Below are 24556 nucleotides of genomic sequence, written 5' to 3'. Positions count from 1 at the left end.
TACCTGCCAGTTCCTCGAAAAAATTGTATTTTCTTACTCTGTTCCTCTTTTCTTCCTGAAATGCAGTACCGGCTGCTTCGTCTACTGTGTGCTAATATTAACCAGAAGAAATTCAATTTTTCCAGACATTACCACAGTGATATAATCCATTATAGCCACTAAAAGTCTCATCTTACGTAGGCCCAAGGATTTGATGAACCTTGGTCCCTTAATGTAATGATTACTCTCTTACCTTGGTAGCTGCGTATGTAAACTGTCTGATTCAAGTTGGAGGGAATATTTTGTAACACGTGTTATCAGTAACATTCTGATAACATCATTTTCACAGTAGACTTTGGCTCAGTTATCATTTAAAAATTACTCTTGTCAAGAATTGCAAAAGGTATATATATGATCCTCTATTGGGATGTCAGCTCAGTGATTACATTGCTAGTGAGCTGGGATTAAGATCAAGGACCACACTTGCTCTGTGCCTTGTGTAAAGTTAGTGTTTAGTAAATACTTTTCAATTGATTTGATGAAAGATGTCATCCAAGAGCCAGTCAAGTGTTCTTCATAAATTCAAGGGAGTCATCTTTTCTACCATGTCTTCAGAAGAACTTCTAAATTCCCTGGATTCTTTTGAGGCAAGAGAGGATGATGTGTTTCTGGTTTCCTATCCAAAATCTGGTAAAGTTTATTTCAATGTATCTTTAAAATGTAGATATACAAGAATGATAATACATGTAATAAGTTTTATCAAACATTTACTTTTCAGAATTTTTCCACTGGAAGTTAAAGTACCTTAAATGCTTATTTTCATGAAAAAATTTTATATTAGAAAGTCAAAAAAATGTGCTTTGAGAAAATTCAACTGGAGAAATTAGATCTTTCATATACTTTGTTTTCACTTTATTCACAAAGACATACAGATATTAATATATAATAAGCATAATATCTGTAACATTATAAAGTTCTCTTCATACTTTGAGCCAGGCATAGTGATAAATAAATAGTTTTTGTTCAATTTGTACTTAATGATTGATCTGTAAATAAATAATTGTTTTCTTCTGGGCTGATAAGAACAAGTGGCTAATTTACACCATATACAAAGAACTATATATAAGGCTTCCACTGGACATATTTTTTAAATATGTATTTATTTGGCTGCACTGAATCTTAGTTGCTGCACAGGGAATATTTTTAGTTTTAGCATGAAGGATCTAGTTCCCAGATGCTAGATTTAGTTGTAGCATGAGGGAGTTAGATTTCCAGATGGAATTTGGGCCCCTTACACTGGGGGCCTGGAGTCTTAACCACTGGACCACCAGGGAAGTCCCTGGACTTACTGTTGCCTATAAATTGGCATTTCCCATTAGCTGCCAGGAGGTCCCCTTCAGCAGCACAAAACTGTGTATTCTCTCTTCTTATCAGAATAAATCAGTATATGTAATTAAAATAATGCAAATATCATTACTATATAGTTACATTTATATGACTGTTATACATATTTAAGACTATTAACATCACAATCTAAAGTAGTCTTAAATTTAAAACATAATGTTAGAGCACTGTTTAAATATTTATTCAACTATAAATTTGTTAATCTTGTATCTAACTGGAATTATGAGATAAATGGAAACTAAGCCTCATTTAAACCAATTTGGAACATTGCTTTCAAATTAGCAAAACATCGTCCCCACCCAGACTTTTACCCCTCTGCTCCAGTTTTCGATAGTCTACACCCCTGGAACACATCCTCATTTGCTTTCGGTAAGATAAACTGGTATCTCTTCCAGACTTCATGGTAGTAAATTTGCATCTCCTTGATGTTTGGATATAGCATTTGTTCATTGTTCAAATGTTTTGTTTGCACAACTGCTGTGTATTTGCATGCAGACAAAAACAAGATCCCATGTCTGTTTTCAGCAGGGGGCTGGGGAGATAGACATGAACACAACTGTATTTCGATGTGTGCTGCTTCCGAGAGGCAGAGAGGGTGAGCAATTAGAAGAGGGAACTGGGGACTCAGAAGGCAGTTTCCAGGAGAGCAAGATGTATGAGCTTGCAGCACCAGCAGGAGTCATGGATGAAAAGATCTGCGTCTTTGCGAATTGGAGAAGGTGCTAGAAGTGAGTGGTAACGTGGAAGAGTATTTCAGGCTGAGGAAACAGCATATACAGTTTTCATCACTCTTCACGATCTTTAAAATGTGATTCTTCCTGTAAAGGGAACTAACATCTCGAATGTTCCAACAGGTTTATCTGTGTGTCGAGGTGATAACTATTTATAATAAAACTAATGTATTCATTGCTTTTATAACCTCATGTTCATTTTCTATATTCATTTTGAGTATCATTTGATTAAAAATGCATTTCATTTTATTTTCTTATGAAGGCACTCACTGGATTGCAAAAGTCATTGAGAACATTCCCAGTGCTAGAATTACCCTAACACCTCCTATTGAATTGGGGGACATTTCTAAATTCGAAGAACTGAAAACGTACTGTGAGAGGAGAGTTATTCCAACACACTTGAGCTACAGCATGCTACCAATGAATATTAAACAGAAACAGTGCAAGGTAAGCTCAGTGGTTAAGGACAGAGGCTCGGGGGTACACAAAACTGAATTTGGATTCTTGCTGTGTCACTTTCAAGCTGTGTGACCTTTGAAAATTGCTGGTGTTCTCTGAGTTTTGGTGTCCTCATTTAACACAAGGATAATAGTATTCATCTCACAAAGTGTGATGAATATTAAACAAGAAAATGAGTATATAGGTATTACCACAGTATCTGGCTCATAAAAATCTGAGTATGACATTAGTATGCCAACTGTAATTATGCTAGATAATGTCTTATTCTATTCTGAATCTAGTTGGAGTCATTTTCTTTAAATATTGATGTCTAGAGAAAGAAAAACTGCCTTAATAATATTATTTTAATTATTCTATCTATCATTTTTGCAAAAGACTATATGGGAAAGAATAAAAAGTAAAATTTAATATAAAACACTGAAGAATAGTTATCTCAAGCCATTTTTAAAGTCCTCACGTTATGATTTTAAAAGTTACTTCTAGTTTTAAAAGGTTTTCTTCTATTTTCATGTATTTCTTATCAAAATTTGTTTTCATGGAGAAATGCAGGATCAGAAAAAAGAGGATAAAATTTGTAAAGCAAGGTCAAGACACATGTGTCCACTGTAAACAATTTCCCGGTAATGATGCCTTTTAAACAATGTCAGTCATATTCTTAAATAAATAAACCTACCAAATATGCGTACATCAAAGCAGATCTTCCAATGATTATAACTCTATGCCCACAATATCTCCATGTATACCATCTACTCTCAGTTCAGATAAAAGTAACACAAGGAGAGGTAAATGCCATGGAGTTTGTGTTTATCCCAAGCAAATCTATCAGAAAAGGTGAAAGTATACTAAGCTGATTGCAATTTGACTCAATTGAGCATTTTCATTTCAAACAGACTATCTAAGAGAGAGAGATTTGCGTAGAAACGGAGTCTGGTACACTTAACAACCCTTAGGGCATTGCAGTAACACTGATAACAAATGCCACCAGCGGTTAAGTTGTGCTTTATAAACGTTACAACAGTGACACGGGTAGCTCTTTTCCCTCTTAGAAGCAAAGAAGCCAAAACTCAGAAAAGTGTGTGTGTGTGTGTGTGCATGCTCAGTCACTTAAGATGTGTCTGACTGTTTGCACCCCATGGACAGTGACCTGCCAAGCTCCTCTGTCCATGGGATTCTCCAGGCAAGAATACTGGAGTGGGAGGCCATGCCCTCCTCCAGGGTTATAGCTGGGTGCATTTAAAGCCACCACAGTAACACTGCAGCCTGAAGGTATGATCCTTTCATTGCCACCCTTTAATGGAGACTGAGACTGTCTGGTTGTCCCTGGAATGCCAAGGCAATGACCTGTCTTCTGTTGCTGAGGACTGAGCCACAGGAGCTTGGAGGGTGGGCAAGCCTTAAGTACCCCTGTAGGGCTGGACAGATAGTAAGTTCCTCCTCCCATTGTTCTCCATCAGCTCTCAACCCTACTTGGCCTCCTATATTTTCTTCCTAACATTTGACTCTCCTTTTGAATGTTTCCAAACTTTCTTGCGTGAAATTTATATTTTCAGCCCATTTCACACCATGTGTGTGCTCAGTTGTATCTGATTCTTTGTGACCCCATGGATCGTAGCCCACCGGGGCTCATCTGTCCATGGAATTCTCCAGGCAAGAATACTGGAGTGGGTTGCCATTTCCTTCTCCACAGATCTTGTCGGACCAGGGATCAAACCTGCATCTCTTGTGTCTCCTGCATTGGCAGGCAAGTTCTTTACCACTGTGTCACATGCTATTTAGTTAATATTTAATTTTTTAAATAGATTTTCAATTTTTAAGGAAATTTAATTTTTAAAATATTCAGTTAATATTTAATTTTTTCTCCAGAGTACTATTCTACCTTCTGTTCATATTTCTTAACCTCCCCCTAATAATTTTTGTAATTTCTTAGGATACATTCATAATGTGTGTGTGTGTTTATTGAGTGTAATTGACATATAACAGTATGTTAGCTTCAGATGCATGACATAGTGATTTCATATTTGTATATGCACCACACTATCTATTTAACATTCTTCATTGTACATGAACACCTTCTTTTAACCTTTTTTGGTAAAATATGTGTTAATGGGTTGCACTGTCCCTCCCACTAGATCTACTGACATGTAACTTCAAGGAAGAGTTCTCCAAAGTCCCTAAAAATTATTCTCTTTACCAAGAAATAAAGTCTCCAACTGCATGTCTAAGGCTTAAAATTCTGCCATTTATTCCTTCTTGCTAAGGCAGTCAATTTTTAAACTGTGGTGTCTGGGCCTTGGGGTTCTGTGAATCTGCCCAGGAAGCCTGTGCAGTTAGAGGAAGCCCGAGTTGTGTTCTTCCATGATTATCTCTTGGGACGAGGAGAAGATAACTGTGGGGATAAAGGTGGCCCTTCACTCCTGCCTGTCGTGGTCTTTGTGTATCTTTCAAGTAAAGAAGAGCAGGTGCAATTAATGAGGGTCACAATACCTGGACTATGAACACAGTAGGGAAAGATAGTTATGTATAAAAAATGACTCAGTAAACACTTCCTTATCTAAGTCCAATATGTCCTCCCTGATTTTCAATTAAAAAGCAAGTTAGAATATCTGGTTCTTACTCATGCAATGGTGACCTTTACTGGGGACAGTCCTATTATCTCCAGTCTTCCCACATTGGCTTCCAGAGGTTTTTTATATGCTCCTATAGTTCTCTGTATTTCACTATTGTAATCCTCATAACACTGTACTGTCAAAAGTGGATTTAATTATCTGTTTCCCTCACTTGACTGGGTCAGGAAGATCCCCTAGAGGAGGAAATGGCAACCCACTCCCAGGATTCTTGCCTGGAAAATTCTGTGGACAGAAGAGCCTGGTGGGCTACAGTCCATGGGGTTGCAAAGAATCAGACACAACTGAGCAATTTTCACTCTTGTATGTCAGCTAGTGTACAAAAACATTCCAGAGCCAAGGAATAGAATAATGAGCAAGACAGAAATGATTCCCGCCCTCTCAAAACTTGCAGTCAAGTGAGAGTGTGTGTGTATGCGTGTGTGTGTGTGGTGCACACACTCAGTCCATGGAATTCTCCAGACTGGAATACTGGAGTGGGTAGCCATTCCCATCTCCAGGGGATCTTCCCAACCCAGGAATCAAACCCAGGTCTCCCGCATTGTAGGCGGATCCTTCACCAGCTGAGCCAGACATACAATAGGTATTAAATAAATATTTATTGAATTAAATTAAATTGCAGTTGCAGTATTTGTATAAATTGGCAAGGTATCTCAGACTCCTTACTCTTTAGCTGATTTAATTGTAGAAAAAGGAATTCCAGAACATTACTTTCTATAAATATGGATAATTTGTAAGAAATCTTCTTGTACATAAATCATATTTTGCCATACATGGATATTGAAATATTAATCTTGTCCTTCATCTGAGGAGGACTTTCTCAAGTCTACCCCTGAAAAGATAGGACCACTTGTCTCATGCACCCAACCTGGGCTGGTGATCTGTTTCACCCTAGATAATATACATGTTTCAATGCTGTGACATGAGACAAGTGCTCGGGCCTAGTGCACTGGGAAGACCCAGAGGGATCGGGTGGAGAGGGAGGTGGGAGGGGGGACTGGGATGGGGAATACATGTAAATCCATGGCTAATTCATTTCAATGTATAACAAAAACTACTGTAATGATGTAAAGTAATTAGCCTCCAACTAATAAAAATTAAAATAAATAAATAAATAAAAGAAAGAAAAGAAAAGATAGGACCAAATTTTAGAACACAAATTCAAAAAGTCTGGTCAGTGGGCTAGCAGCATCAACATCTCCTGGAAGCTTGCTACAAATGCACAATGCCAGGCCTCATCCTGGAACTTCTGAGTGAGAATCTGCATTTTAACAAGATCCCTTGATGATTTTTATGCACCTTCAGTTTTGAGACACTCTGGTATCTAAGTCTGTATTTAATAATCAGCTGAAGCTACCAAAAAGTTGTGACTTGCATAGGTCAGTGTGGCTGCTACTTTCTCATAGGAAATGCTTTGTCTTGGGGCTACTTCCGTACAAAAATAAATTGATTTTTTTTTTTAACAGATTATCTACATCGTTAGGAATCCAAAAGATATAGCTGTTTCATTCTTCCACTACTACAGGGATAACCCTAATCTCCCTAGCATTGAAACCTGGCATGAATTTTTTGAGCTGTTCCTAAAAGGAGATGGTAAATATAACAGTGATTTTTATTCATAATATACAGAGAATATCTTCACTCAAAATGAAAGCATTTTCCAAAAGTTCAAGTGAATCCTAACAGCCTACTTTCAGAAATATATTTGAATAGATTATTCTTTTGCTTCTTCTGTGCAAATTCTTTCTCACTTTGTTTCTTCATAGTTTTTCTTATTACCAAGGGGTAGAACATATAAGCGATGACTTATTAGCTGGTTTTCATGTCTTCAGAAAAAGAAATTAATTCTGATCAAGCATATTTTTCCATATACCCTCAGTCTGTTCCCTGAAGTAATTATTCACTGATTGAAGTATAGTGATTTATAGCTGAAATCTAGACAGGTAGCTTGAAACATGCCTTACATATACCTGCATGGAAAATAAATCATGTCAAACAGTACACACGCACACTCTCAACCCCCCAGATATAACACATGTCAAAGAATTTGCCATCTTGACACTTGGAAGAAAGTAATTTATTCTGAAAACATCTCAGTGATACATTACTTGTTGAGCTGCGTAGCACATGTTGGGCCTGCCACCACGCATGACCCTTGGACTTATTCTTTTTTCCCTGACTCAGTGGTGTCTGGAACACTTAAAAAAAATTCTTCTAAATTCCCAGGCCTTTGATTAAACAAAAATAATATAGTAAGAAGATGAAGACTCCAGAAGAGACACAATTTAGAAATGGTATAGTCCCTGAGGATCTTATCTCTCACTTGGCTTAATTACTAATTTCACCATTTAACTTGCGAACTGTCAAGCTTTTGCTTATTAATATAAGAGAGTCCACAGCAAGAGTAACCTTAACATGAGGACATAGGAAACTCACCAGCAACAAGGTTTAATATTTTGTTTTGTGATAATTGCTATGGAAGAACATACTATGCTCACACTGTTTCAACTCCTCTTTCTATTTTGTTCCCTATCTATTTTGTTCCCTAGCTATTGGCCCATATTTGGTAGAATCATCAAATTTCAGAAATGACAGGTATAGTAAAGATCATCTAGTTTAAAAACCCACCTGATGTTTAAGCACCTTTACAACACCCCCCAAAATTGTAGAGGCTAAGTTTGAACTTCTTAACCTTGATAAGTTCGTACCCCTTACTACTGCCCCAAAGCAGCACATTCAATATTGGTATTGCTAAGATGTTTTTAAAAATTTTCCCATGTGATATAGATTGTGCACATACCATGTGATACAGACACTTGGTTAGGTACTCTGCAAACACAATCTCATGTCATCCTCACTAGAAAACATGAGGTAGATGTTGTTACCCTCACTTTACAGGGGAAGAGAATGAAGACTTGGGTAGGCCAAATACCTCTCCCACAGATGCATAAATAATAAGGAGGAGAGCAGAGAATTAAGTCAAGCGTCAACTCCAAAAATCTTTGCTCTGACCACTGTGTCATAACTCATCTGGAAAAAAAAAAAAAACAAAAACTATCTCTCTGATCATTAATTCATCTTCCACCTGATAGCCCTCTAAATATTTGAAGATTGTTAGCATGCCTCACTCTGTCTCAACTCTATTTTTGGAATAAGCAGAGTTTAAATACATAAATAATTTTTGAAAAACAGATCTTGAGTTTGCATTTCTTTAAGAAAAGCTGAGTTCATCTCCAACTATTGTAGACTGTGGTTCTCCACCTCTGTCACCATTACATGAGTGCTCATTTGGTGACATCTCTATCATTTTGCAGTGGTTATGTGTATGTGACAGTGTTTCAAGGATGTTCTTCAGTTACTTTTTGAGGAGATGGTTATTTCTCTTGCAAATGACATGATGTAGTAGAAAAAACAAGCTATGGAGACAGTAGAACTGGGATCAAGTCCTGACTATATTTTATTCCATATGTAACTTTGCACAAGTAGCTTAGCTATTCTGAGGTTCAGACTCCTGACACAGAATAGGATTTTTAAAATTATTTTGTAGAATTATTTAGAGGCTAAAGTTTGTTGTTGAAATCTTTTCACTTATTCTATTAGACATAGACATTTAAACACACAAATACTCTTGTAGTTTCACATTAGGGTGGAAATGTTACAAGTAGATACTTACCTAGAAAGATTAATTTATAGCTGAGGCATCAAAATACCCTGGACCCAACTCCAAACCATAAATATAAATACACATGATATGAGCAGATAGGATAGTGGAGATATACATAACTACACATTTGTCTAATCATTAAATTTTCTCTGTCAGTTTATAAATACACTTTAGGTTTTCAAATTACATAATAACTATAAATTGTGTTCTGGCAATATCCCAACAGATTAATATCTCAATGCAATATTAGTATTTTACTTTTTTCCCCTATAGCCCCTTCTCCAGTTTTATATTAGAACTTTATATTTCCTAGGCCACTTCATCTAGGCAAGTTTCATTTTCCACAGTTATCTGTCATCATAGTGCTTTCTAGAAACTAGTAACCAAGAGCCTCATTATAACAGGATGTAAGAGTGGGGCACAAGGTTTGCAGGGAATGTGGGAGGTTTGAAATAGCTGAGGTGAAGAATAAGAGAATGTGTTAATGCAGAACAAATAGGTTTGCTGGGCAAACTTGGAGCATTTAAGGCTGGAAAAATAAATTTGCAGTGCTATAAACAGAGTTGTGTAAATTTTCCAGCAGAACTCAGCAGCAGAGAGAGAAGACAAGAAGAGGAATTGCTTCATTTTAACACTGGGTGTTTTCTGATGATTGAAATAAACAGTAAGGGGGAAAAAAAGTTGAAGGTATTGACAAGTCAGTTGTTGAGGGGATAAATAAAAGCAAGAAAATGAAGAGGAAAAAAAATAGGTCAGAGTAGGGGATTGTAAAAGCTACCCCATTAAGGTTTTGCTCTAAAATCAGAATCTTGAGTAACTATAGGAGAGAGATTGGAAGGTTGATTTCTGACTGAGACAAGGATGGAAAGAGCAGTATATTAAAAAACATGAGGCCCAGAGGAGCTCGGATTCTTTAGGAGAGAGAAGTTCTAGAAGTTGGTAGGAAGCAGTGAGGTTTATGACTCACTCTCCAGACCCTAAGACACTTGGATTGGTTGAGAAAGAGCAACTTCTATTCGGGAGCATTTTAGAAGAGTGAGTAATTTTGGATAGCAGAAGGGCCATCCTGGCATATGTTAAGGCCAGGAAGAGAGAGAATAATTCTGTATTACGTGAAGAATGTGCTGAAAAACATTTCCCATTAAGGAAGATTTCAAATATGTTTTGGAAATTGTATTTTCCTTAAAGCCAGAGGTCTGCTAATGACCTAGACAATGAGGATTCTGATTAAAATATAAACTAAAACTGTAATTTCCTATATTAGTAACACCACCACAGGCAGCCAATTTCTTTAGATTCTTTTGGCTGCCTTACATCCTTTTGGAACAAGGTGGAGAATGAATTAATTAGTCAATAGTAGAATAGCTGGCTCTCAAATTATGATCAGGCTATTATGCAAAGCTGATTCTTAAATCTATCTGGGGCGTGTTGGAATACGCTTCCTACAGAAAAACCATAATGGACAAGGTCAATTACGCCTAATCACTGGGTATGACGCTGGGTCTGTGTCCCTTCTCAGCTGCTTGGTAATAGAAGTAGAGGCTCTCCTGACAGTATTGGGAGCTTTCATAGCCTCAGCAACCCTGCTGTTGTTGTTTAGTCACTAAATTGTGTCCGACTCTTTGTTACCCCCTGGACTGAAGCCTGCCAGGCTCCTCTGTCCATGGCATTTCCCAGGCAAGAATACTGGAGTGGGTTGCCATTTCCTTCTCCAGGGGATCTTCCTGACCCAGGGATTGAATCCATGTCTCCTGCATTGGCAGGCAGATTGTTTACCTCTGAACCACCTGGGAAGCCCCAGCAACTCTAGGAGGTGACATTAATCACCAGAGCTGGGCTTGTAGCTGCTGGGGAGAGGGGGTGAAACAGATTGAATCTATAAGCATAGTCTAGGATTCCAGGGACTTCCTAAGTTTGAGAGAAAATCAATCTTCCTCCTACATGTGTTTTGTGTCTAGGAAAAGGTTGGCCATTCTCAGAAGATAAACTATTATCACTGATATGGTAATTTGGTTAATTCTAAGATAAAGTATTATGTAAGTCACTGAAATAGCAATGAGATTGCTAATAACTGAAGATTTTTATCAGGGAAGTTCTTCTTAGCACCATTATTATTACACAGTCTTCAGGGCCCATAGAGTAGAAAATTGGGCTGATATTCTAATGATACCACTGTAGTCTTGGAAATTCTTGTTTTAAAAATAGATTATAGTTATTTTTTTGCCCTTTGCTTCCTCATGAGCTGAAGCTATGAAAAATTGCAGTTAGCTTAGAGTTTGTTGTACTTCAATTTAATCAAAGATTTAATGTTCTAAATGTATATCACAATGTCTGGCAGACACTAATAACTTAATAAATGTGGATTAAATGAATTAGCAGTCAGCAAATCTTCAGGAAATTGCTAGTGATATAGCTCTTTTAGGATTGAGGCATTATGCGTGCTTAGTCACTCAGTCATGTCTGACTCTCCTTGGCCCCATGGACTATATAGCCCACTAGGATCCTCTGTCCATGGGATTTTTCAGGCAAGAATACTGGAGTGGATTGCCATTTCCTCCTCCAGGGGATCTTCCCAACCCAGAGATCAAACCCACATCTCCTGTGTATCCTGCATTGCAGGTAGATTCTTTACCCACTGAGCCATTGGGGATGCCAAGACTGAGCTAGTCTTAAATCTTTGGATGATAAGGAGATGTTGACAAAAATTAATCAATAGTCTACCTAAGAAAAAATGGAAAATTTTATTTAAGTCAACCCGAGGATTAAATCCGAGGAGACAGACTTTCAGAAAGCTCTGAGGACTGTTCCACCTGCTTGAAGTCAAAGCACAGTTATATAAGTTCTGAGACAAGGGGTGATATGTCAAATGATGTGTAATAGAAAGTTTACATGGTCCAGATCTACATGTACAAAGTGAGTCATGAATCATCATGATTTCATACAAGATTAAGAAGGAACAGTGTCTCCTAAGGATGTCTGGTTAATACAGAGGCACAATACCCTCTAAATGGGAGAGAGCAGGCCCAAACAGACAAACTTCTATATTTAAAGTTTTCTTGTCTCACCATAAAATATGAGCTTTATTTCACCAATGTCCTGCTTTTGATCATTTTTTATGGCTATTCTCTGAACATGTATCTTTTTCTTTTCTTTGAACTTTTAAATTTTGTATTGCTAAATTTTGTAGTATAGCCAATTAATGTTGTGATAGTTTGAAGTGAACAGTGAGAGAACTCAGCCATACATATACATGTATCCATTCTCCCCCAAACCCCCTCCCATCCAGGCTGCCACATAACATAGACCAGAGTTCCATGTATTATACAGTAGGCCTTTTCTGGTTATCCATTTTAAACATAGCTGTGTATACATGACCATCTCAGGTTCCCTAACTATCCCTTCCCCCTGACCACCATAAGTTCATTATCTAAGTCTGTGAGTCTTAACCATTAATTTTTTTATAGAAAGCATTAGGTGATCAAATATTTGGTCCCTTGATGCCAGGGTAGTTGCTTACCTAGCCTGAGTCCACTGTGTCCCTTGATATCAAATCTTAATAGCCTGGTCCTATTTTTCCTTTTAGGAGGTTGTACTTGTAAGATAAATAGCAAAGGGTAATAGTCAGTTCCCAGTTGTCCATAGTACTTAATGCCAATTTTTGCCTTGCATGTGCATCCATGTGTATATGTTCATTACTTTATAAAGAGCTGTAGATATGAAAAACAGTTTCAAGTTGTTTAGATATTATTAACTTTATAGGAGTTGGTGATAACTTTATAAGTTACACAAACAGTAGTCAAAATTGCCAATAGGAATAACAATGTCATTAGTAAAGACTGAAGCCAAAACCCTCCTAAACCATACCATTTTCCTAGTATTTTCCTTAGATCAGGAAAAGGATCTTTTATAGGGAAAAACTGATTCTCAGGTGTCATAAGACAAGTCACATAAGACTCATCAGGTATAAAAACCCAATATTCAGTATTATAGCACGTTTCCCCCTGAGAAGGATTTAGAATATCCAGGACCATGCAATCCTGTAGGACCATTTTTCTTATTGTGGAAACTTCCAAACTGAGCAAGCTAATAACTTGATTACTATCATTCAGAGCTTGCTGAGTAAATTTTGTTAAAGCCTCTATGTGATTAATCATATCTTCCCTTCCAAGTGAAGGAAAGAGTATCACAGTCAAATGGTCATACCATTGGAAAGCTGATTGATGCTTTAATACCAGCATGCTCGCATTAAAGGCAGATTGGCAGGGACTATTTCCTAGGCTTCCTATAGGTGACCTTGAGCCCAGGGGAAATCAATTGTGCGTCTTCCTAATCAACCAGGGGAAGGCCAAGCCCAAACGTGTTCCATAAATCCACTGCTACCCAACATTTAACATCTACGGTATAGGAGTACTTACAAGCAGATTCAGAACAAGTGTCATTAATTGGCCAGGTAGGAGAGGCTCACTCAGTGATATTGGCAGTAGCATTAGCTTGCATAGTACTAGAGTCTCTTCCTCCTAAAGTAAAATTTGTAAGAGCCGTCCAGCTAGAACCTTGGAGAAGAGAAAGCCACCAGGATAAATAGGAGTATTGGTCATAGGCAGTTGGCCACAAACCCAGCAACTGGGTTGATTTCTTTGAAACTTGCAAACAATTGAGTCCAAGGAAGAAATATATTTGGTTCATAAGTAAAAGTATGACCAACTATCAAAGTAACTAGTATACCAACCTGGTGTGGCATCTTGGTTCAGCTGCCTACTTTAGATGTTGTCTTTTCATCCTGGTCTGGTAGTGATGGTCTGAGGCAGGTGTCAGAAATAGGATCTGCAGTTCTTTCGGAAGAGAAGGGCTGATTGGGCCCCTTCCATCGTGACTATCAATGTTCCTTTACCTGACTTTTCCAGTATGCATAATGTCCTGTTACAAGTCATGGAGCATCTGTTCTTCATCCTAAAATGGATTACTGTGATAGTAAGTTTCAGAAACAATCTTTATGGTAATATAGCAAGAAGGAGACCTCTGAGAAGTAAATCTCAGAGGTAGTAAATACAAAAAAACCTTAATGACAACAACAGTAGAAATTAATGGCCCATTAAACATGATATTTTTTATCTCTACTAAAGTAATTACTCTCATTTCTACCAAACATAGCCAAATTAAGACTCAATTATTTGCAAAATAAGTCTGTTTTGATAAACTTGGTCTGATTATTTACATAAGTGTAATTGATCATACAAGTCCTTTTAAGGTGACTCTCCTAGAACTCTTTATAAAGAATCTCAAATTGAAGCTATTTTGGAATTGTGAATCCTTTGGGGACTTTTGCATATCAATTAAAATAGGTGCGATATTTTAGGATGGGAGCTCTCTGTGCTAAGTTGCTTCAGTCATGTCTGACTTTTTGCAAGCCCGTGGACTACAGACTGCCAGGCCCTTCTGTCCAGGGGCCTATCCTAGACTATGGGATTATCCAGGCAAGAATATAGGAGTGGATTGTCATGCTCTCCTCCAAGGGAGGTCTTTACAATTCAAAGGATAGGATGGGAGCTCTCTAAGTCTTTACAATTTAGAGGATCTAAGAAATTAGCCCTAACCCTACAAATATTTCCCCCTGTGCTAACCTAATTTTTAGAAAAGAGAAAGTAAACCTTGCAGGCGGGGATCCAGAAGACTGACTGACATGATGAAAACTGATGTTCCACAGGCTTTTCCTAACTGTGCCCACAAAACTCAGTTTTGGAATGACACAAAGAGCCCCATCTTGATCATTTCAGGGCAGGTTTTCCTTTAATTCACAATTAAATAAATACTTGCAAGCTGGTATCCCCACAGGTGGCTGTCCACTTGGGAGCTATTTGGCCTTTGAGGCACAATTTCCCGTTATCAACTTGATACCCTAATTTATTTATGACATATGATCTGGTTAATTTTCTGAGGACAGTGTGATGCATTGGATGCATGCTGCTTCTGAGTCTAGCTCTCCAAAGTGGGTCAGTTCAATTTTTATATGTGTCTCAGTTTTCTCTTCAATAGTATAAAATCACCATCTACAAGATGACCCATCTTTTTGTCATGTGTCCCTGGAAGAGTAATATTTACTTAATGGTTGTAGTAGAGGTCCCTTGCTCTTCAGAGCTGAATAAGTCTGTCTCTCATTTTACCAGAAAATGGTTTGTTTAAAACATACATCACCACCTTGTTTGTTTTTGTTTTTATCAGTTTAAATCAAATATAACAAAAACCCAGTCACCTACATTTTCCTGAGCTCCCTGCTCAAAGCCCCCTCTGGCCCCTTCCCCAAAAATGCACTGGTATGCCTTAAGATTCCAAGTCTCAATGAAGCAAAAAACAACTCCAATAACATTTTTATGGATGTTATTGAGAAGCAATGAGATCTGAATAGCAAGAGAATGCACCAGAACATTTGAACTGTACCAAGAAGCCAGAGGGGCTCAGTGTATCCACATTGATACCAAGTACAGGTTCAGGTAGATCCCAGGTACTTTCTGGTGTCCTGCCAGCTACACCATGAATATTGATGAAATGTTGATCAACAGTCAATCTAAGAAGTGGAAATTTTCATTCAAGCCAGCCTGAAGATTATCACTGATGAGATAGTTATTTCAGAAAGCTCTGATGACTATTCTGCCCCTAAGAGCTCAAAGCACAGTTTTGAAATCAAGGATTATATGTCAAATTACGTATGATTGACAGGACATGATCCAGATATACAGGTACAACGTGAGTGGTGGGTTATGGGTCATCATAACCCCTTACAAGATTAAGGGGGAAAATTATTTCCTAAGGAGTTGTGACCCTTTATATGTTTGAGAAGGAATGTTACCACCTAAGGAGGCCGGGTGAATGGAGATGCACAATATATTCTAAAGGGAAGGGAGGAGAACCGAATGGACAGAGAAAGCATTTTATGTTAAAATTTTTGTCTTGTCATAAAAACTGAATTGTATCTCATCAGAGGCATGGAAATATATACATGTAGTATTTTGTCAATTTATTTATTTTAAATATTCATTTGGTGGCACTAGTAGTAAAGAATCTTCTTGCCAATGCAGGAGACGTAAGAGATGTGGGTTCTATCCCTGGGTCAGGAAGATTCCCTAGAGTAAGAAATGGCAATCCACTCCAGTATTCTTGCCTGAAATAGTCCATGGACGAAAGGAGCCTGGTGGGCTACAGTCCATGGGGTTACAAAGAGTCGAACATGACTGAGCACATAGTCACTTATTTTTAATATTTATTAATTTATTTGGCTGCATCAGGTTTAGTTGAGGTACATGGAATCTTTGTCCTGTCATCGTGCAGGATCTTACATTGCCCCACCCAAACTCTCTACTTTTGGAGTGTGGGTTCAGTAGGAGTGGTGTGCAGGTTTAGTTGCTCCAAGGCATCTTAGTTCCCCAACCAGTGATCAAACCCCTGCCCCTGCATTGCAAGGCATATTCCTAACTACTGAACCACCAGGGAAGTCCCATATGTAGTATTTTAAATGACTATATTTTATGCTTTAGATTGTCAAGCTAGTCAACTTTTCTGTGGTGAGAAGTTGCTCACTGTTTGTTTTCAATCATCATCACTTAGAACTTATTTTACATGATAATATTTTGCTTTCAAGCCTTAGAGATTTTTAAGGCTGTCAATTTAACAAAACAATAAAGAGAGCATATCAGCTACAGAGAAATCCCTAAGACTGTATTTTTCAGCCTTGAACTGTGGATAGAATTTTTTGAGGAAGTTTGTAAAGTTTTTGTATTAAGAATTTATCATTATGAAACGCATGTCACTTTACAGGAAGAAAATGATAAATCCTCATTTTTTTCCCTATTTCTCCCAAGATCCAAATTAAGTATCAGAACACAATTCTTGGGAAAAAATATATCTTTCTAGTTCTGCTGTCACTTCTGATGATAAAAGAATATTTACTAGAAATAAGAAAAAAACACCACAGCCTAATTAAAATAGGTGACCACCCAGCTTCATTTCACAATAGTGTATTTATTAATAGTTAAAATAGTGAAACTGAGCTCTCTGAAGGAAAACTCTTTCACTCCAGAGTCTAGTATGTGTGTACCTTACCTTGACTACTTCACCGAAGTGGGAAGAACCCAGGGGTGCAAAGCTATAATGTTTAACGGAAGCTTTTTAACACATTTAATATTAACACAACAACTCACTTTTCTCCTAGTTGTATATGGATCCTGGTTTGATCACGTTTTAAGCTGGGAAGAACACAAAAATGCTAAGAACATTTTAATTATATCCTATGAAGAGATGAAGAAAGTAAGTCTTTTCTGCCATTTCAACAATGAAAATTTAAGTAAAATTGAAACAGGAAATCAATCAATGAATTCCATTTTCAGATTTCAGAGAATGAATTTGATATTTTGACGAGTTACATTTTGTGTATACTTATTTATTTGCTGTTTGCTCAGGATCCTTCTAAAAACATAAAGAAAATAACTACTTTCCTCGGTTTAAACGTGACTGACAGTGAGATTAATCAAATTGTTTGGAAAACATCATTCACTGAAATGAAAAATAACACAGCCAAAGAAAACTGTGATCCAAATCACACCATCTGCGCCCTCACTTCTAACAGGAACCTGGTATTTAGGAAAGGTAAGTCAGAGATGAGATGCTTTGCCTGGATTTCTATTTGGAAGTAGTTACATTTTGCCATTTTTAATGTCTCATTTCACCTTTATTCACCCCATACCTTGCACAGCAGATTGTGCATTGTTATCCCTCAGTGAAGGTTTATTAAGTGAAATTCTTGAGTTACATTCTTTCCAGATGTTGAGATTCCCAGGCGCAGTTAAGAACAGACTGAGAGAGAGACACAGGTGTCAAACAGATGGAAATGATAAAGCAACTTAAAGAATGTGCTTCAGGTCTGCAGCCTAGTGTGACTGCTCATGATGGAGCCTGAATCTTACAAACATGTTCACTTGGTCATAGCCAGTCCAAGGCAGTCCTGACCCCTGCTGGTGCAGGATACTCAGAGCGTGCTACAGAGCAGTACCGGACACATGTTTTCCCCAGGAGAGAAAAAAGAGCTGATGGATGTGACTAGGGCATTTTTCCAACCTCACCAATCAAACAACTTGCCCTGCAGAAGTAAGGAGGAGGTGGAGAGAAAAGCTGGGATCGTTATCTGGGGATATTCCTCTGCCTGGAAACACAGAGTGCACATGAGCTCAGTCATGTCTGATTCTTGGCGACCCCACGGACTGTAGCCCGCTAGGCCCCTTTGTCCACGGAAATTTCCAGGCAAGAATACTGGAGCGGGTTGCCATTTCTACTCCAGGGGATCTCCTTGACCCAGGAGTCGAGCCCTCATCTCTTGTGTCTCCTGCATTGGTAGGTGGATTCTTTACCACTGAGTCACCTGGGAAGCCAGAAACACAGAGAGAAGGAAATAAACATCCGTGAATTCCTAACATTTTACTTAGAAACAGTTTGGGTACCTCTGGATATGGAATTGTTTTGAAATCTTTGTGTGTTTTAATCCAGATCTGGGAAGAAAATGTTTTAACATTTTTCATATTTTTCATAACTTACAAAAACAAAATTCTTTGCATCTATATATTCAGGTTTCTTACTAAAACACACACACTTATTTGTTCTTTGCCTCAACTGTGTATGTTGTTTAGTTACTAAAGTCATGTCCGACTCTTTGCAACCTCATGGACTGTAGCCTGCCAGGCTCCTCTGTCCATGGGATTTCCCTGGCGAGAATACTGAGTGAGTTGCTATTTCCTTCTCCAGGAGATCATCCTGACCCAGAGATTGAAACCGGGTCTCCTGAATTGCAGGCAAATTCTTTTACCACCAAGCCTATAATTACTCCCAAAGAAAATATTGGCCAACTAATGTGTTGATAGACCAGATACTGTTTTAACTTTGCAGTTTACTTTTGTCCTCTTGGGTGATTCATTTAAAAATTTCCTTAGAGTTGCAAAAATAAGGGTTAGGAGAAAGAAATATTTATTACTAATAAGCTATTTCGAATGTTTACCAAATGTTTATTAATAAACTATTTTCTAAAAATTCTACCCAATATTTATTAACAAACTATCAGGTTTATTAATTGAATAGGTTTCAAAAATTGAATAAAATACAGACCTGTCATTCAGTAGATCATAATCTAGATAGTAATATAAGGTAATGACAATATGCTAGTAAAATATGAGCAAATGTGAATCTATATGGATAAAGGAGAAAGTGTTTGCCTAGCAAAGTAGGTGAAGAGATCAGATCTGAAACTGGGAGCATATGTAAGATTTTACGAGGAAAATGCCAGGAGGAAATACATTCCATCAAGAGCTAATAGCCAGAAGAAAATCTCAGAACCACCATGGAATTGGGTGGTATCTCCTAGAAGGAGCAGATAGTGCCATGTGCTAAAGTGGTGGTGGTTGTTCAGTTGCTCAGTGGTGTCCCTCTCTTTGTGACCCCATGCACCCAAAATCCCCTGTCCTTCATCTGCTCCCAGACTTTGGTCAAACTTATGTCCATTGAGTCAGTGACACCATCCAACCATCTCATCCTCTGTCATTCCCCTCTCCTTTTCCTTCAATCTTTCCCAGCAACAGGGTCTTTTCCAATGAGTCGGCTCTTCACATTAAGTGGCAAAAGTATTGGCGCTTCAGCTTTAGCATCAGTCCTTCCAACGAAAGTTCCAGGTAGATTTCCTTTAAGATTGACTGGTTTGACCTCCTTGCTGTCCAAAGGACTCTAAAGTGGTAGATGATACATAAAGCAGAATGAGAGAGAGAAATATTATGGCCAGAGAGTAAAATCTCTGATGGACACTATGAGGTCTGTTTGCTGTTTTAAGGATGGACCTGACATAGTCAGACCTGTTTGCTAGAAAATTAAATAGAACCAGAGTAGAAAATTGATTAGAATAGAGTGAAAGCAGAAGCAAAAAGTGCAATTAAGAGGTTGTTGTAATAGTGCAGATAAGAAACATTGAGGGTCACAATTTGGATGGTGGCAGTGAGCCACTGATCAGTGCTGCTCGGCTGAGAAGTCAGTTTAGGAGCCATCACCAGACTGTGGAATTAGGTAAAAATCATTCAGGGTGAGTGGGAGGAACTAGTGAAGAAAGGGTAGAAGGGGGAAATCCTAAGAACCCTGACATCAACAGCCCAAGACAAGCCAAGAACAGAGATCAGCCAGAATTAGTAGAAAGAAAAACCAGGGTCAAACATGACCATTTGTTTACCGTTTGTGAATTCTGAGAATGCATTTTCTATAGCAGTGGAGATGCAAACCACACTGAGGTGGAGCTTAAAGAGATGAGATTAAACAAGAGGAGCAGAAGTGAAGGACCACTCTTAAGAAGCGGAAGAATGGAGGACAGTATTGGAAAGATATCAAAGCAGATTGGGGAGAAGAGTTAGAAGGAGAGAGGAAGAGATGATAAAGGGAAGACAGAAGATAGAAAGGGATGTGTGAAGAAAAGAGTAGAGAGAAACAGGAAATCACTCGGAGGGAACATGGTAAATAGAATGCTGAAAAATGAGGAAGTTCTGATCCTTAGTCCAGTACATCTGTTGACGTCTTTTATCTTTGCCCTTTGAGATCTGATTAGCAGTACTCAATATGCACATGGCTTATCCTGAAAACTTGAGAAATTTTACTCTAATGAATTAATCTCTAACTTGCCAACTAGTGACCCTAGCAAATATCACCAGGTGAAACCATATCAACATAACTGTAGCTAGCAGCAGTAATTCTAACACCTTTAAATTCTCCCTAAAAGTGGTTTCCTTATTTTATATCTAAAAAAAAAAAAAAAAACTACAGGTAACAGTGGAAACAGCCTCTCTGAGACTAGTCCCCCTGAGGGCCAATTAGTAAATTAGGATTATATGAGGAATTATACACAAGGATGGGTCAATAGAGACCACTCACTTCTTTCCTTGAATGGCTGGGTGGAGTGGGAGTGAGTGGGAAATCCATCCTCTGAAAATAATCATTTGGACAAAATGACTGAAGTTATTGATTCAGACTCCATGGTGAAGAGAGCCATTCCTTACTTTTCAGAGGAGAATTTGTGTCTGCAGTTGTCTTTGAAGTCGGAAATGGAGCTGATATTCTAGAAAATTACTATGGTGGCCACAGCAATAAGGTGATAAGGAAAGGTACAGAGTAGTTCACATAAGTGTCAAGTCCAAAGGCCCATACAAACTCAAACATAGGGGGACTATCACAGGAATATAGAAATATGTATGGACAGGATGCATGTTGCAATATTGCTTATAACAATGAAAACCTTGGATGCACTTAAATGGCACTTAATATATTTAATCAGAAATTTAAATCTATTAAGTTACATTCATATAGGGGTTTGTGATGGAGTCACCAAAACTAGAAATGCTAGATGAAGAATAGCCAGTGTTTACTGAGAGCTTATTCTATGCCAGGAACATCATTTGATTTATCTAAAACTTGGCAACAGACTTTTGGAATGCTGTTCATGTGATTTTATTGAGACACCAGGCATCTGAATAATTTATCCAATATCACACCACTAGTGGTTGGCAGAGTCAAGATTAGCATCCAAACGGTATTCTACTCAGGATAACTTTCATTGTAGGTGTATAAATAGTAATATTGGAAGATGGTCAAATCATAATGAGAAAAGTAGGTTATAATTGTATGATTTTTAAATGCAGTTTATATGCTTATATATGTTTGCAAAGAAAAGCATCTAGAAGAATGCATGCTAACCAATTTATCAGCCATGTGAGCTGGGTGTATTTTCTTGATTTTCATCTTCTTTTGCTTATAGGTATGTATTTTCTGAAACCTATATATTATTCTTTAAATATTTTTTATTTAAAAAAGTAGAAGAAAGAGTAAAATAATAGATCAGAAACCAAGCACACAGAAATCAGGTCAAATGTAAAAAGAAAGACAATAATGGTTCAGGTGAATTAATATAAGAAGCCAGAAAGGAGAGCCAAGAAGGATGAAAGAATATTAAGTAAATTGATAGCACTGCTCTTCTAAGGGCCAGGCACCTTGATCTCATGAAGTTGACCTTGTGCCCCAACTGATGATGTGTTTCAGAAGCAGTACCATTTCCTGACTCTGGGATCTTCTATCTCTGATACGACTCTCTTTCCTTTTTCTTTTCCCCCAAACAAAAGAGTTCCGCTTTACTTCTTAAACTCAATCATCTGAACCAGGAATGAAGAACACCAAAAATTTCTTAGGTTGTTACCTGTTTCTTTGCTGTAGGTGACACTGTCTGACATTCAGTCAAGCCATGGGTTTTGGACACCCACCATGTGATCAGCACCTGACTCAGTACTACAGGATTACACATGAACAATGCGTTACCGTCCCTAACTTGACAGAGTGTATAAGCTAGTTGGAGAGAAAAGATTATAGAGAATAGTATAAGACAGTCTGTGTACATGCATGCTAAGTCGCTTCAGTTGTGTTTGACTCTGTGCGGCTCTATGGACTGTAGCCTGCCAGGCTCCTCTGTCCATGGGATTCTCCAGGCAAGAATACTGGAATGGGTTGCCATGCCCTCCTCCAGGGGATCTTCCCAACCCAGGGATCAAACCCATGTCTCTTATCTCATCTGCAGTGGCAGGCAGGTTCTTTATCAGTAACACCACCTGGGAAGCCCATGACAATCTGTAATGAAGGGATAAAATGATGTATTTTGAGCTCCAGTGCACCTAGACTAGACCCCAGGGATGAAGCCTGGGGCCAAAGCGACAAAGGACCGTGATCCACCAGGTCAAGGGTGGAGGTTTGGTGTAGAGTGTGTGATGGAGGTGAGAAGGACAGCCTTATGGGGTTGATGCAGTGGCCAAGGCTTTGAGGGTGACTCCAACAATCAGGATAGGCCGAAAGACCATGTGACGTGTATGTCTTATTTCAATTTCAGGACACCTTATATTGAAAGTAAGGGTGTCATGCAAGTAACTTGGTATTTGTGTTTTTAACTCTCTGTAACCAATTTTGTAAAAGAAAATTTCCTAAAATGAGACCAGTGAACCACCCTATAATATATTATCAGCCCTGTTATGACTGCAGAGGTGAAAGGTAGAAAAATAAATGAAACATCATTGTGTCCACTTTGTCTACTTTCTGTTTGTATTAAATTTAGGTGAGATCCTTCTTTGCCTGCTATAGTAAAACCTAGGATATTTATATATTTTTACTTTCCTTTCTAAGAAATAACTTTTAAGCTATACAAATTAATATACAATTACTGAAGAAGTTAGAAACAACAGATAAGCAAGTGAAGAAAAGAGTAGCTCCCCACCATCTTAGCAGCAAGAGATAAAATTATTCACATTTTCTTATGAATCTGACAGCTTCCTTTTTTACATGCTATACATTTAAATTGGTTCTTGTCTGATTTCTTTATGATTTTTTTCAGGGGCAGTGGGTGATTGGATAAACTACTTCACTTCAAAGCAGAAGAGAGTATTTGATGAACTATTCACAGAGAAAATGAAGCATAGTGAACTAGCAAAACACTTTGGAGATTACTCTTAATATAAATGGGAAATGAAACCAATTTCCATTTTATGCAAGGCAGTGCTTGGGGAATACATAAATATTTTTCAGCAGTGTGGAAAGCAGATATTTCTTGCAGTGAAAAACAGACACCTTATGAAAAAGTGTCATGTGTGAGAGACAATTATTAGCCTATTTGGGGATAGATAATTACTAAGAAAAGGAAGTATACAATTTTTGCATGGCTGAATTATATGTCTGCTCTCAGGCTATTCATAAGACAAGGAGATTACTTTTATTTAGAGATAGAATATTACTGTGGGTGTTCTATAATCTGCATTAATGTACAGCAAAAGAGGTGTGGGGTTAACCAAAATAACAAATATCTGACAAGAAATTATTTTCTGCCTATTTAAACCATCATGACCTCTAGACAAACATTTTTTTATTTCAACATTCCCCAGTGTCTGTGTAAAAATATTCTCCAGTGTCATACAATGACAGACATCATTTTATTAAGGAGAGAACTCCTAATAGATTATCTTAAATGATAGTCTGGTATATTAGTGAGGATGAAGAATGAAAAAATATTCTTTACCTTTAAATTCACACTGGCTTGACATTCCAGTACTTTCTTTATCTTTAATAAAGTCAAATTACAAAATGTCTTACTTTTCAGTTTTGAAAAGCATGTTTCCTTGAATTATGTATGATTTTTTACAGTATTTTGAATATGTAGGCTTTCTCCCAGAAGCATTTCTAGCATTAATACAATTTCCATAATTTTCTCCTGTAATGAATATTATTCTGTAGGTTTAGCCTAGAGGACATTCTAATGAAATTTCAGTGAACTTATTTTAGGATTATTACCTAAATGACAAAAGACAAGTTTTGAATATCTATGGTATGTTGTTTACACCTTGGCCGTATTATCTAATTCAAGGCTAAATGGAAAATCAAAACTGTGTACTGTATATGACTCTGAGCTATAAATGCAAAGCCAGGGATTGAGTTAGTTAATTCAAACACTTTGATTGTGTATCTCAATGTATTGTTAATCATTTTTGGTAACTTTTGGAGTCTTTGTGGCAAGTTTATCACAATTCAGTAACCATTAGATTTTGATCAGTCTTCTCTATAGACATACTTGTTATGAATAAAATGTATTCCTTTGGACTTTA

At 37.6% G+C, this 24556-nt stretch overlaps 1 protein-coding gene across 1 annotated transcript; it reads left to right on the top strand.

The window, feature by feature from the left end:
• Positions 1-293: 293 nt before the first annotated feature.
• LOC110137379 (sulfotransferase 6B1-like) lies at positions 294-24556 on the top strand. Its single transcript, XM_070453748.1, has 6 exons — positions 294-669; positions 2377-2561; positions 6664-6790; positions 17065-17159; positions 17312-17498; positions 23296-24556. The coding sequence occupies exons 1-6, from the start codon at positions 525-527 to the stop codon at positions 23412-23414; spliced, it is 858 nt and encodes a 285-aa protein (XP_070309849.1). The 5' UTR covers positions 294-524; the 3' UTR covers positions 23415-24556.

The sequence above is a fragment of the Odocoileus virginianus genome, chromosome 23, assembly GCF_023699985.2.
Source record: "Odocoileus virginianus isolate 20LAN1187 ecotype Illinois chromosome 23, Ovbor_1.2, whole genome shotgun sequence".
Classification (NCBI taxonomy): domain Eukaryota; kingdom Metazoa; phylum Chordata; class Mammalia; order Artiodactyla; family Cervidae; genus Odocoileus; species Odocoileus virginianus.
This window is presented reverse-complemented; position numbering and strand designations above follow the sequence as displayed.